The 15,816-nt window shown below is 34.9% G+C and overlaps 1 protein-coding gene across 1 annotated transcript; it reads right to left on the bottom strand.

The window, feature by feature from the left end:
- Positions 1-9,416: 9,416 nt before the first annotated feature.
- Positions 9,417-10,368, bottom strand: LOC140890020 (protein DOG1-like 1). Its single transcript, XM_073297770.1, has 2 exons — positions 9,907-10,368; positions 9,417-9,650 (listed from the first exon to the last, which is right to left on the bottom strand). The coding sequence occupies exons 1-2, from the start codon at positions 10,366-10,368 to the stop codon at positions 9,417-9,419; spliced, it is 696 nt and encodes a 231-aa protein (XP_073153871.1).
- Positions 10,369-15,816: the final 5,448 nt, after the last annotated feature.

Genomic DNA, 15,816 nt, shown 5'->3' with positions numbered 1-15,816 from the left:
TCAGAAAAGAAGCTGAGCTTAAGATTTGAATCTGAACTATAAAAGAGGCCTTGTCCAGCTGTTCCCTTGATATACTTCATCACATTGATTGCAGCCTCCATGTGAGGAATTCGAGGCTTAGACATATATTGGCTTAGCTTGTTGACTGAATAAGCCAAATCAGGCCGTGTAATTGTTAGATACAACAATTTCCCAATCAATCTTCTGTAGGACAATGGATCAGATAATAATTCCCCATCCTCTTGACTTAGTTTCATGTTAACATCCATAGGAGTAGTTCTTGGCTTACTTCCAAGAAGACCTACTTCATTAATCAGTTGTAATGCATAGTGCCTTTGACAAATAGAAATTCCATTCTTCGAACGCGCAACTTCTATCCCCAAAAAATATTTCAACTCTCCCAAGTCTTTCAAGCAAAACTTGCTATTGAGAAGAATCTAGAAGTCTGCTGCTTCTTCTTTATTGTTAGTAGCTATAACAATGTCATCAACATACACTAACAAAACCAAGAAAACATCTCCACGAATGCGAATAAACAATGAATTATCTGCATTTGATTGAGCAAAACCAAGGTTTATCAAGGTAGAAGAAAATTTAGCAAACCATTGGCGAGATGCTTGTTTGAGTCCATAAAGAGATTTGTGGAGTTTACAAACAGCATCTCTAGGTAAAATCTCCCCCTCTCTGCAATATCCCGGAGGCAGAGACATATAGACCTCTTCAGATAAATCTCCATGTAAGAACGCATTGTTCACATCCAGTTGGAACAAGAACCAGCCTCGGGCTGCTGCAAGAGCTAACATAGCCTTAACAGAAACAAGTTTAGCAACATTGAGAATATGTTGGTGTTTTCTTTCTACAACAGAATTTTGTTGTGGGCGTTCAACACAAGAGTGATAATGAACAATGCCTGTGTCCGAGAAGAACTTAGTAAAATTAAATTTTGGTGCATTATCACTTCGAACCGATTTGATTTTTCCATTAAATTGAGTGTGAACTAAGGAGTAAAAATTTGGAAATATGGTAGACACATCAGATTTCGATTTCAACAAGTATATCCAAGTAAACCTAGTGTGATCATCCACAATAGTAAGGAAATACTTGAAACCTTCAACTATAATTGGAAGAAAAGGACCCCAAATATCAATGTGTACAAGATCAAAAGCATTGTCACAAATTGTGTTATTCGATATAAAGGTTAATCGTTTTTGTTTAGAAAGATGACAAACAGAACAATGTGTTAAATCCTTATCAACTGGATTGAAATGTAACTTGGAACCTATTTCAGAAAGTCTAGTAAAAGATGGATGTCCTAATCTAGAATGCCACAATGCAGTTTTGGATAAAGAAACATTACAGACAGCTGCACGAACATATGAATTAGTGAAGACATATAGATTGCCGACTATTTTACCCATCTCAATCATCTTGGTCCGGTTGATATCCTGAATTTGACAAAAATCAATCATAAAAGAAACTGTACACATATTCTTCTTTGTGAGATAACTTATAGAGAGCAGATTAAAATGGAAATTTGGGACAAATAATACATCACTTAATATGAGGTCTCGTGAAAGATGAACGCTACCTATATGAGTGACTGGAACAGAAAGATTATTTGGTAAAATGACTTTAGATGATATGGATTTATAAGAATGAAAAAATTCTAAGGTGCAACATATATGGTGAGTGGCTCCTGTGTCCATCACCCAATCTGAACACGAGATTGAGGAAAAGGATTTAGATAAGGAATGAATACCATTGAAACAAGACACCATAGGCTCTTGCTGTTGTGATGTCGAAGTAGGTTTCGCCACAACGTGGAGCTTGGAGTTTATAAATTCAATAAGTTGTTGACATTGATTCGGAGTTAAATCATCTGCAGATACACTTGCCACACTACGTTATCCAAGTTCTTGATTGACTTGCAAATTTCCTTGGCCTTGATTATACTTATGATGTCCAGGTGGATATCCATGCAACTTAAAACATCTTTCAACCGTATGATTTGTGAATCCACAGTGCGAACAAAGAAGTTCATTCTTTTCTTCCTTAGCTCCTCGATTATTTTGATACTTTCTCACAGCAGCAACAGTAGCCAAAGGAGCAGAGTTGTTAGATTGTCGATCCATGAATTCCTTAGATACATTAGATGTATTTTGATGGATGGATCTCTATCTTTCCTCTTGCACAACTAGAGAAAATGCCTTAAAATCGTAGGCAGAGGATCTGACATCAATACTTGTGCTCGAACTTGAGAATACGATTCATTCAAACCCATCAAGAATTGCATAACACACTCTTGACTATGATAACTCATCAACTCCTTCATTGTAACGCAATTGCATGCTGATACTGGCTGATAATCCTTCAATTCATCCCAATGTGTTCTCAATTTTGTGTAATAAGAACTGACATCCATCGATCCTTGTTGTAACGCAATTATCATCTTTTTGATTTGAAAAATTCTTGGTGCATTGCTTTGATGAAATCTGTCACGTAGATCTACCCATATTTCTCGAGCAGTTGTCATATACACCAAGCTATCTGCTATTTCTCGACTTACTGAATTCAGGAGCCATGAAATAACCAAACGGTTGCATCGATTCCATGCAGCAAATAACATATCATCAGATCTCGGTCGAGCAATAGTATCATCAATAAAACTCAATTTGTTCTTCGCGGTCAAAGCCATGGACATAGATCTGCTCCAAGTGTTGAAATTTGAATTCGTGAGCCGATGAGATACGAGAATTAACCCTGGGTTATCTCCATTTTGGATATAATATGGACTATTCAAATCCTCCATTAACGCTCGATGAGCTTGATTAGAATTTGCTCCCTTTGCCATGGAGGGATACGAGAAGAACAGAGCACGAAGTTTAGCTCTCTGATACCATTTTGGAAGAAAAAGGAAAAATTCATTGAAGAACCAACGTAACCGTCTATACAAATATGAGAAAATGAATTGTAATTCTTGATATTTACACGGAAGCTTCACTACTTTATATACTATACCTAATACAGCTGTCACTACTTGGACAGCTACGATCCAGCTCACTATATGACTAAGCAACTACAAACAAATCATCTTTAATACGGGGCATGGCAGAGCTGGAGGTGAAGCTACCAGAGCTGGTCGATCCAGGTGTTGTGGAAGGCGTGGAAATTGAAAGTCATGTTTCGTAGTAGGCGGCGGCGGGTGGAATATGGTTGGTGGTGGAATATATAGAGACGGGGGAATTGTGGTGGGAGGCGCGTGAAGGCTGTAAAGGGATGGAGAGTGCTACGTTTGTGGCGCGTGCCTCATACCTGGAAAAAATCCATTCGCCATTTCCTGCTTCCTTGGCAACTCATCAGTATATATATTTGACCTATTTCTTTTTATATAATATTATTAAATATGAGATGGTGTATATATTGAGAATTGTTTTCCAAAAACTTTCTAAAATACTATCTAAAATCACTTATATATATATATATATATATATATATATATATATATGTGTGTGTGTGTGTGTGTATGTGTGTGTGTGTGTGTGTGTGCTCTTTTTGAAATGTGTATTGTTTGTTTACCAAAACTTTTTTAAAAAAAAGATTTTAGGCTTTTGATTCTTCTACTTCATAACTTTTCAACATTTATCCAAAACACAAAAAATGCTTCTATTTTTTCAAATAAAATTTTTTTATAAAAATCTGTATTTATTTAAGCAATTTTGATGATGTCGATTTTTTTCCTCCGGGTTCGGTCTCGTAGAGCGGATCTCCAAATCTCCAATAAACCCGGTCGGGTCGGGCACGACGGAGCTCTGCACAGATAGAAGCTAAATTAGGGGGCGCCGAAGATGTTTCGGCGTGACCCCTTCGATGCCTAAGTCAGTGCTCGAAAGTGAAAGAGCTTGACAAAAAGTAAGAACAAGAGAATATGTGTGCGTGAGTGTGTGAACAAGAAGTGAATAGAAGAGATGAATGAATAAATCATGAACCATACCTGTATTTATATGGGTTTGGAGGGGTAGGTTACCTTGTCAAGGTAGAACAGGTGTTAGAGTAGGACTCTACTCGGGTAGGAGCCTTGACCAAGTAGGACTCTAACATCAACTTAAAGATAATATCAAATCTTGGATTCATTGAATATTGTCATTATCGGTTGCAGATCTTCCTGTGTCCGAGAGTACTGGAAAGTTCCAGATATTGGGCCCTTCCTGGGCCCGGGTCGGGCTCAACCAATCCAGTTAGAGCTCAAGCCCATGAATTTATGATTATGATCCTATTCCCTAACAGGGCCATTTCAGACTGGGCTTCTAAAAAACAAGACTAGATGGGCCTTCATGTATATTTCCAGAAATATGGACTATTGGGCTCGGGTCGGGTAAGACCCGTATATTTTTTAGAGACATCAATAGTACCTCCCCCTACTGTTCTAAAGAAGTATGAAATTTAGACCATATAGTCCTCTGACCGGACCCCGAGCCCCATATATCATGCTTGTAATGTAATATACCACAATGTGTTTTCTGTGAATAGTCCGGATCTCGATCCTTGTCATGTGCTTTCTCTGGACGACAGAGATCTCGCGACGGTACGATTTTCGAGAGATTCCCTGAGTGACGTGGCCCGCCCCGGATCGCTGATCGATATTCTAATCCAACGATCGAGATCAATCCAATCGGACCAATCCTCCTATAAATAGGACGGTAAAAACTTTATTTTTCACTTTTACAGCGTGGGCGTTACTTTGTCAAAATTCCGAGAGCTCTCCCGACCCGAGCTAAGACGACCGGACCGCACTGGTTCCTTTCAAAACCCTGTTATCTATTTTCCTTCTTTGTAAGTTTTATCCTTCCCATAGAAATTAAAAATGTCTTCCCCGGATAAAAACGTAGTCCGGGAAATGGTAGCCTTTATAGAGGGTTCTCCTCCCCCTGAAATTCCCGAACATAATGACTCTTCAGAGTCAGATGCCGACCCGAGCCCATCTGAGACTCAGGAGGCCAAGATGCGGAGGCTTTATGCACTTAGATCTGACGAAACACGATTACGGGAGGAGGGTAAACACTGGTTTGAGGTTTTAGCCTCCCACTTAGGTCCAGACATGGGCCCGATCATCAGGGACAGGTCGGGGATGCCCGACACTATGACCTCATACTTCCCGATCGACGAGACCGAGCTCACAAACCCTCCAAGGGTTTTTTAAGTTTTAGTCTAGACCAGGTCAAGATGGGACTTAGGTTTCCCGTTCCCGAGATGATCTTATCCTTGTGTCAATATTTTTGTATATGCCCGAGCCAACTGACCCCTAACTCTTTTAGCTCTATCTTATCCCTAGGAGTCTTGTTTTGTTTTTTTCGGGTTCCTTTAGATGTGGGGAATTTCACCAAATTCCTTCAAATCAAGAAGACAGCCCCGGGTCGATTTTATATTAATATCCAACCTGAGTACAAATTTTTAAAGGAAAAACCGAGCTCTCACAAGGGCTGGAACAATATATTCTTCTTTGTTCGTCCCCTCATCCACAAAATATAATGGGGCTGAGCGACCCTCTACTGGTAGTATCAATGAAATACAGGCTCGGCGTGTTAATGCATGCAGCATAATATCAGTGACATATTAAATGCAAATATAATTAATGCCACATAGAACATGCAAACATAGAACATGCATACTCAACCATGGTATCTCGGATAGTACGTTTGTACCTTAATCTTATCAATAAGAGAAACCTAGAAAAATCCTGCTCTCTAGTCCAAGCATATAATCACATAGTCACTAAATCACTTATAACGTTCTAAAAGTTTTAACTAAGCTATTAAATACTCTTTAATCTCTATAAGGATCCAAATTTATACATGCGTCTGTCTTCATCCCACTAATGGTGACTGCCTCAAAACTCAGGCACTGCTCCGCTACTAGCCCCGCAGCGCTCCGCCACTCTCGACCTCCGGTAGGACGCCTAGAAACCCCTAAAACTGACTAGAAGAAGCTAGGAACGAGAACGAGAAGAGTAAATGGGCGAGTAGAAATGCACCTCGGCACCCCTATATATAGACAACGATCGGAACCTCCAATCGCACGATAGGAGCTTCCGATCTTCCCCAGCCAACCACGTGTCTCCTTTTAGAAGCTGGCTATCGACAGTCCGATCGGAGCTTTCGATCCACTTCGGAGCTTTTGATCTCATTGACGTCATTGCTTACACAATATTCCGGACAACTGCGTTGGGGCGTTTGGAGCTTCCGAACGCCCCTGAGCTTCCGAACCCAAAAATATGGCTCTGATCACTTTGGAGCTTCCGAACCCTATTCGGAACTTCCGATCCTCCCAAAGTTAAAATCTCAACCGAACCATTTTTTATCGTTCTGAATCCATTTCCTAACTCCTTAAACCCGTTTGAGGATTCATTAATCATGTTTTAGCCAATTAAACATAATTTAGGCGGTTGATTAACTTAATTTGGAGATGGGTTACTACACCATTAGACTCATTTCTAGAAGTTTAATGAATCCTTCTTTATTGAGATCTAAAGTTCCGGCTGTGATTCTCATAGTTTACATCCAGTCATCTATGAGTTCTTCTCTATTTTTAAAGTCCAAAAGATCTAGGTTTAACATAACCCCATATGGATGTATTGGATCTAAAACAGTTTTTTCATACGGAGTTTTGTGAAGTGAAATTTTATTCCTTCTCGACCTAGTTCCTGATGGGTGTGAATTTTCCCCAACTTGGAATTCACTTTGAGGTTCTTCTGTTTTAACCTCATATCTTGGTGTTCTTGGAGGATTCCCTGTGGGTTGTTCACCATCAGTAGAATTTGTCTTTAGATCTACTACTCTAAGATTCGCAAGTGAATCTGTAAGATCTTGTAGATCCTCGAGACCCAATCTTTCTAAAATAGTCATCAGATAGTGTTTTTCTCAGATATTTCTTTTATAAGATTGATCATCATCTCTTTATCTGTTAAAGATTTTTGCACCATTTTAGTTTTACCTTTTTTATGTAACAAATGTTCAGTACCAAAAGAGGGTGGTGATCTTCCTCCTATATTACCCTTTATAGAACCAGATTTTTGTTCTAGAGTTTGGATTTTTGTTTGAAGATCTTTTAGTGTCATAAGAATATCTTCTTGTTTCTTAAGGAGTTTTTCAATTTGTCGAGGTACACCATTTATCTGATTAATGTGATATTGTACCGTCTTTTGTATTTCTCTAAGATCTCCGGGGAGTTTAGAGGAATCTGGGATAATCTATAGGAATCGGGAATTAAAAATCATTCCTGATACTCTATTGAGGGATCTGTTGCGTACAATCTATTTTTAAATAGATTCACTTGTTTATAAGGTTCCATATATATAGAATCAATCTTGTTCAAACTTTCGTTTGAATTCATAAAATCTGGAGAAAATCTCCTCCTCGCAAAGATAAACAAATTTAACGAGCAATCTTATGTCTGAACCTAAGACTTTAATATCATTTTTGCGGATAATTCTCTGTACCATAAATGAGCACAGAGTCCTCAGATTCTAGTATGAAATATTAAGATTCTTAGCACATATTAGCAAAAATCTAGTACAAGAATTAAATATTGGATTAACCAAGTTTGGTGGTCCTGGATTAATGGAAATAATCTTTAGGGTAGAAATTTAAAAGAAAATTATGTTTGAGTTTGAGGATTTATTTATTATTTAATTTACTCTAATTATAAATAGTAAATATTAATGTATTAATTAATATATAAAATAAGAGGTATTTTTGTTTATTTATTATTAAAATGATCAATTTAGTCAATTTAGTCATTCCAAATGACGCATTTATTATTATATAATAATATGGATAATGAACTTCTTTTTGGGGAAAAGAGAAAATTCCAAACAGAGGTTGAAATCGCTTTCATTGAGCGCATAGGTATTCGTTCCAGCATTTCGTTAACGAGATTCAATCAATTGACTCGAAATTCGAATTCCAAATGTGTTTTGATCTAGCTACACAAACTCAAGATATTTCGTTTTTAAAATTTGAAATAAAATATCATGATTTGGGTTCCGTTTCGTTTAAACAAATACTTCTAAAATTTTTTCTATAAAAGTGTTTTTTTTTACAAAAAAAAAATGTTTTAAAATTTTAGTTTAAAAATAAATATGTTTTCGAAAAACTAATCTATAAAAATAAAAACATTTTAACATTTCAAAAGTAACATATTTTGAGATCATTGTCTTTCATTTTTTAAAAAATCTACAAACATAAAAACTATACTTAGAAAAAAAAAATTAAAAACATTTTACAAAAAAATTTCAAAAAACATATTTTAAATTTTTTAATTTATAAAACACTATAAACATTTTTAAAATAAATGTCCAAAACAAAATCTTAAAATTTTTATATAATATTTAAACTTATACCATATGTCACGGTATATGTGTCAAAATGAACTAATTTAATTAGCGACGGGAGACATACAAAATGATTGAAACGTGTCCATATACCCACTCTTCAGTTCCCACACAAATAATATATTTTTTAAGAGAATAATAATATTATTATTTTATTATTATTATTATTTACCCATTGCATTGTATGCACCAGACCGCCGTTTGAGGCCTCCGTTAACCATCATTTCTCCCCCCCCCCCCCCCCCCCCCCCCCCCCGCCCCCCCCCCCCCCCCCCCCCCCCCCCCCCCCCCCCCCCCCTTTAAAAACATCATAATTCAAGTCAAAAACAAAAACAAAAACAAAACAAAACATTATAATTCACTTTTTTATTAGAAACCATGGAAAACATCTCGGAGAAAAATGATATACAACAACAATTATACGTGAACTTAACTTATACAATATTATTCTAAAACGAGATGTTGGATATCCAAACTTATAAAATATTTTTATCAACGTATTTTTTTCTTAAAAAATTATAAAATATTTTAAAAATTAATATAAGTTTAAATTTACAATTAAAACATCTTCATTATTGCTTTCAATTTTAAAAACATCAATCAATTTTAAAAACGTCAAAAAACACAAAATCAATTTTAAAAACATAAAAAAACACATGTATCTCAATTATTTTTTAAAAATTATACTTGACGAATACGTTTTTAAACTAAGAATTTTTTTAAAAAATTGTTAAACATTATTTTGAAGTTTTCACTATAAAACCTAAAAACATTTTTAAAAATACTTCATTTGTTCATGGATATAAATTAATCTTTGTAAATTTAAAAAATATGATCATATCAAGTTATCAACCCGTTTGTAAGCTTGAGTCCTTGACCGTACATGTTGGATGACTCAATATCTCTAGAAAACATGACTGTATCAAGTAACATATTCCTTTTTCTTGAGAACTTTTCTAGTACAACTTTTTCGCTATTTATAATTACATTGCACCATGACATTATTAAGATTAGGAAATTACATTTAGTATTATTGCCTAACCGTTGAACGACGATGATCATGTTCTAAACCCCATCCACGAATCCCAAAGTGGAGCTCCGCGGCGGCGATGAAGAACTCCGCCGCCTGCTTCGGCGTCAGCAGCTCCACCAAGTTCTTGATAGTCTTCAGCCGTAGCTCATCCGCCCTCACCAAAATTCCGGCCAGCCTTTCCATTCTCCGGTCGATGTCTTCGTACGTTCCGGCCAAATAATTCGCACCATCCTAATCAATCAGAAGAAATAACAAATTAAGATAATCGAATTAACCCCGAATTGCTTGTTTTTTAGAAACTTAATTAGAAATTACATGACAAGTATTTTGCACGAGAAAAGATCACCTAGTGTTTTCTAAGAAGAATTAAATTCTCGATTTTTTTCTTTACAAAATTTTACGTAAAGAAACATGAAAAGCGCTTCGTAGAAATTCTCTCGAACCCTATGTTAATTAAGTTTAATTAATTAGTATATATCATGCATGCCTGCCAATCGGAGAGGTCATCGGTTATATCGTTCTCTTGTCGCACGGTGTCGCATTGAAGCTCGCTCACACGGCGGAATTGAGCCGGAGAAAGGTCACCTAGGTCTCCGGTACGGCGGCCGCGGAGAATGTCGACCACATGGGACTCGAAAAGAATGCTAGACTCAGAGTAGATGAGGTGGAAGGCGACGGTGGGGCGCCACCCACCTATCCAATGGAGCGACCTCTCGAGGGCGGAGGTCCACGGCGCAGAAAAGAGAGACAAAACGTCGTCGCTCCTGGCGGACAAAGACTTGACTCGGTAGTATTCGTGGTAGTGAGACAGGGATCTCTGAACCAGATGGAGTAGCTGGTGGTGGTGCTCCTCCGCGGAGAGGGTGGGCGGGGCATGGCGGAGCTGGAGGTGAAGCTGCCAGAGCTGGTCGATCCAGGTGTTGTGGAAGGCGTGGAAATTTAAAGTCATGTTTTCGTAGGCGGCGGCGGGTGGAATATGGTTTGGTGGTGGAATATATAAAAACGGGGAATGGTGGTGGGTGGCGGCGGCTGTAAAAGGGTATAAAGGATGGGAAGGGCTACGTTTGTGGCGCGTGCCTCATACATGGAAGAAATCCATTCGCCATTTCCTGCTTCCTTGGCAACTCATCAGTATATATATTTGACCTATTTCTTTTTATATCATATAATATATATATATATATATTAGAGTATAAGTTCGTTTGGTTCGAGAAGCCAACGGACTCATTAAGGTAGTGTTTGAGATAGCTTTTATAGAAAGTATTTCTCAACTCATCAGTATATATATTTGACCTATTTCTTTTTATATCATATAATATAATATATATTAGAGTATAAGTTCGTTTGGTTCGAGAAGCCAACGGATTAATTAAGGTAATGTTTGAGAGAGTTTTTATATTAAGTATTTCTCGATTTTTTCTTAACAAAATTTTAAAATTTTATAAAATTAATTTGCTAAAGAAAAGTTGAGAAATGTTTCTTAAAAACTTTCTAAAACACTATCTAAAATCACTTTTATATATATATATATGCTCTTTTTGAAATGTGTATTGTTTGTTTACCAAAACTTTTTTTAAAAAAAGCTTTTAGGCTTTTGATTCTTCTAGTTTATAACTTTTCAACATTTATCCAAAACACAAAAAACGCTTCTGTTTTTTCAAATAAAAGATTTAAAAAAGCTGAATTTATTTAAGCAATTTTTTAAGTCACAACTTTTGTATACAAATTGAATTTATGTTTGGTTGAAAGAGTACTCGATAGATATTTCTATAAAGTTCGATCAAACATGTCGACCGATTTCATAAAAAGTATGGTTCTGTTTGGACATGTACTTATAAAACGTTTTTATAAATGTGTTTTTTTTTAAAAATTTATAAAATATTTTTAAAGTTGTTTTAAGAATAAATATGTATTTGGACAACTATTATATAAAAACATTTTAACATTTCAAAAGTCATGTTTTTCATCTTTGTGTTCCATTGTTCCTTGCTAAAAAATATCTAAAAATATCTTTCAAGTGTTCTTAAAAAACTATGCTTGGAGAACATTTTTTAAAAAATAGTTTTCAAAAACATTTTACCAAACTTTTGTCCAAACACATACTTTAAGTTTTTTTTACTTACAAAACACTAAAAACATTTTAAAAGTAAATGTCTAAACGGAACCTATATTATTTGATTACAATAGTTGTAAAAATCAGTTTAGAAAAACGTGTTTTCAGAAAGTAAAATTTGCGAGTTCTACTACTATTTAAAAGTTTTTTAAAAAAGTATTTTTGTAATACTTATCAAACACCGAATTCCTTCTGTTTATTAAAATAAAATCACTTTCAAAAAAATAGATTTATTTAAGTTATAACATCTACATACTTGAAAGGCTACTAATTTTAAAAATGGTCAGTTTACTCCCGGTTGCCCATTACCCCAAATACACGCATCTTATGCTTGTCACTCCACGCCTACTATGAAAAACACGCATCCAATGGAAAGGGTTTGGCCAAGAGCTTATTACCTCTACTCCCCTTCTTCTCTTCTCATTTCTGCTGCATTTTCACCCGCTTACAATTTTTTTTAGCTTTTTGATCCTTTTGTGTGAGGGGAATTTAGCTAAATAACCTCCCCACACCAACTCTTTGAAAAAATGACCTCGTTTTTGAAATTAGCATAAAAGGCCTAAATTGCCCTCATATATACATAAATTCAAAATTAAACTATTATATTTATATTTAAATATTCTTACGGGTCAAACAAAAGAAAATAAATAAATTAACGGGTCATTAAATATAACCCTACACGGAACTTTGCAACTATCCATTTTCTTCGGCCGAATTTCTTGCAATTTCTATTCCAACAGCAATCACTCTCACCGAATTGGATCGTTCGTTTGGTAAGCAGGTTGCTTTCGTTTCTTATTTCCTCTTTCGCAAGTTCTTTTTTATAATTTTTTCCCGTTTTTTCGCGATGTTTTCCTTTGCTTTTAAGATTTCTTGGCAAATTTTTTTTACAAATGGTTTGTGTATGAGCTTGTGGCAGTATACAGTCAATATTTTGTGTTTTATTTGGCGTGGGAACATGAATTTCAATTTTTTTTGTGAAGAATGTCGATGTGAAAATGCGTATTGGGATTTTGAAATACCAAAATTGATCATATTCTCTTATTCTCTCGGCAGTCAGCACTGATTTTCTGTTTTCTCCCACAAAAAATTTCTTTCCAACACCGACTCCAGTTTTTTCTTTTCTGCATTCAAAAACTGGTTGCTTACTAGGAGAATCTTGGGAAACAATATTTTCTTGTTATTTACTAAGTTCTTTATTTGGGATTTTTATTTCAGAGTTTTTCTTGTGTTTTGATGTATAACTTTTGCTTTTTTGGTTGGAAGGGGTTACAAGGGAAGATAAATCAAAGAAAACTGAGAATGGAGCAAGAAAAAGTTTGGGTAAGTATAAATATAAGTTATCGGCACTTAATTAAGTTCTGTCTTTTACTATGATTTGTATTCATGGATTGTAAATAAATGTCTAGAGAAATATAATGTGGGTAATGTGAATGTGTTTCTGGGGTTGAAAAAAATTTCCAACTTTTTTTAATGCACTTTTAATCGGATTTAAGTTTGGTAAGTTTGTGGAATCTTTAATTTCTCGATTATGCTTTGTCGTGGATCATCTTATCATGGAGATTTTGTTTTGTTCCTTGTTGAACAGAAAAAAAAGGTTAAGATATTAATTCCTAGTTTTGGTTGTTGTGAATGAATTTTTCTGTCATTAAAATTAAAATCAGTTCTCGGCGACAATTGATATATTTTTTGTGTGGAATATGTTTCATTAACAATTTCTTTTGCTTATCAATATGCATGCAGATACAACTAAAGACACAATTATCAAGAAGTAAATATTTCGATTGTAAAATTTCTGTGCAATCACGTTACAATGATGTATCAGAAACTATATTGCAAACTTTGAATGAGGCCGAGCTTGATTTCATGATTTTGAGGACTCAATTTGGGAATCTCATAAAGTGTGCTGAATATTTCAATATATCTAGTCAAATTTTATGGTATTTAATGCTTCGGCAGACATATATAAGAAACAAAAAAGAATTTTGGATGGTGGTTCGCAAGAGGCCGATAAGGTTTTCAATGTTGGAGTATGGTTTGATAACAGGACTTGATTGTTCTAATAATTTTCCGATGATTGTGGATAACATGAAATTTTATCAAAGACATTTCAATGGAATGAAGGAAGTATTTTTGAATGATGTAAAGGCTCGATTAGTAAAACTTAGTAATGAATATGCTGAAGATGTAAATCTAGAAAAGGTGAAGCTGGCTTGTTTGTTTTTTGTTGCCGGTGTTCTTTGGCCCATAAGGAAAAAAAAGAATCCGCCTATAGATAAGAAGTTGATGCAACTAGTTGAAGATTTAGAAAATTTTAACAAGTACCCATGGGGTACAACAACATTTAAGGAAGTATTGAGGAGTTTGAGAAAAAATATTAGTGAAAAGGAAAAGGAACTTATAAAATCAAAGAAATCAGAAAAATGTGTCAAAGGTGCGAGCTATAATCTTAGTGGATTCCTCCAACCATTACAAGTAAGTGAAATTTAATTTTTTGTTTAGTATGGTTTATATAAGGTTTATATGTTTATTAACTTATTATTTACTAATTTAGATACTTGCCTATGAATGTATACCCGGAATTGCAAACACCTTCGCTAAGCGGAAAGAGGGCAATGACTTACAACTCGAATGTGTCGATGGGTGACTAACAAATGGAATAAAAAGGCAGCACCAACACATGTGAAGATAGTCGCAGCTGCAAACTCATCTGAAACTGTAAGTATTAACTTATGTATGATTTATGTAGATATTATATGATATTGAAATTACATTTATAGATTTAAATTAAATGTGCAGGATATTGTTGGTATGTTGACACCAACTGCGGATGAATTATTGTCCTCGTATTATATAAATGGTGAATTTATAGATCCTTCCCCAGATGCAGTTGTGGAGAATATTGTTGAGTTGATGCTACAGGGAAAGGTTGTTTACTGTAGCCAGTCACATGTAGATGATGGTGCGTCTACCCAACCATATCCTCAACACAAGTCTACTGTAAATGGTTCATTTAAAGTCCATGATTGTGTTGAAACAAAGACTGTCATTATGGAAACATTGCAACACATTAACTCCAAATTAGAAAAGATGGAATCCCTTATTGAACGAATGGAACTCCACTTTAATGGAAGATTTTTACAATTAGAAGAAAAATTTCCAACAATGATGGAGCATATGGGAAAGTCCGCTAGAGGACTAGAGCACGCACCAGTACAAGAAACCCCCAAAGGTAATTTTGATTCTTTTTTCCATATTTATGCTATTGCATTTTACGTAATTTAAGAATTCTAGCAGATCATGGTGTTGTTGAATTGGACAAAGCGAATATTTCCGCATCACATGATTCTTTGGACTCTGTGTCTCCACCAGAGAAACGACAAAAGATAGAAAGTCAACTACAAGACACACCTATACAAGAGGCCCTCAAAGGTAGTTTTGAGTTTATTTCTCCTCCATATTTCTGTTATGTATTTTTATGTGATTTAAAAATACCAACAGATCATGGACTTTTTGAATTGGACAAAGCGGCTATTTCCCCATCGCAATCCATTCCAAGTTTGTTTCCCATTTAGCCAAACATGGGTTGAGGTAGGTGTTGATTAAATATTTAAATTCATTAGAGTTCATATCAATATTAAATTATGAAATGAGTTAATCCGTTCTTCACAGGGGGATATGGTGTTTATGTTTTGAAAGTGCAACTACATAGTTATGCAACGGTAATACATGTTTGCTATATAACGATGATACGAGTTCTTTTAGGAAATATTTGAAGATATGTTCTTGGAGAAATGAGTGAAAATTATAGTCTGCATTTAATAATCTGATGATGTGATTAACTTTGGTTGTATATGGTAAATGTTATGTCATCTTGTAATATTTTATCAGTTGAGACAAGACTTAATTATTTTGTTTCAAGGATTCTGAAGTATTTACTTTGACAACTTTTTGGATTAGTCCAATCTACATTGATTATTTACTAATTTTAAGTATATTTTAAAATATATACATTATTTAATCTAAAATATAAAAAAGATATTTTAGTTCAATTAAAAAATAATTTTTTCTGCCTCGGTTTCCTTTTTTTACCTTTTTTTGTAACACTTGATAGTGATTTTTATATAATCAATCATCTCAAATAATTATGCAAATGTAAATAGAAATACAATCGTTACAAAAATTAAGTAATCAACAAGTAAAAGTATTACACATTATTTTCAAATATCAAAACTTGAGTTCTTTAATCGCAATATATAAAAATATATTTTATATGATGTATTA

The sequence above is a fragment of the Henckelia pumila genome, chromosome 3 (assembly GCF_033568475.1).
Source record: "Henckelia pumila isolate YLH828 chromosome 3, ASM3356847v2, whole genome shotgun sequence".
Classification (NCBI taxonomy): Eukaryota; Viridiplantae; Streptophyta; class Magnoliopsida; order Lamiales; family Gesneriaceae; genus Henckelia; species Henckelia pumila.
The sequence above is the reverse complement of the archived record's forward strand: the minus strand, read 5'-3'. Positions and strand labels throughout refer to the sequence as shown.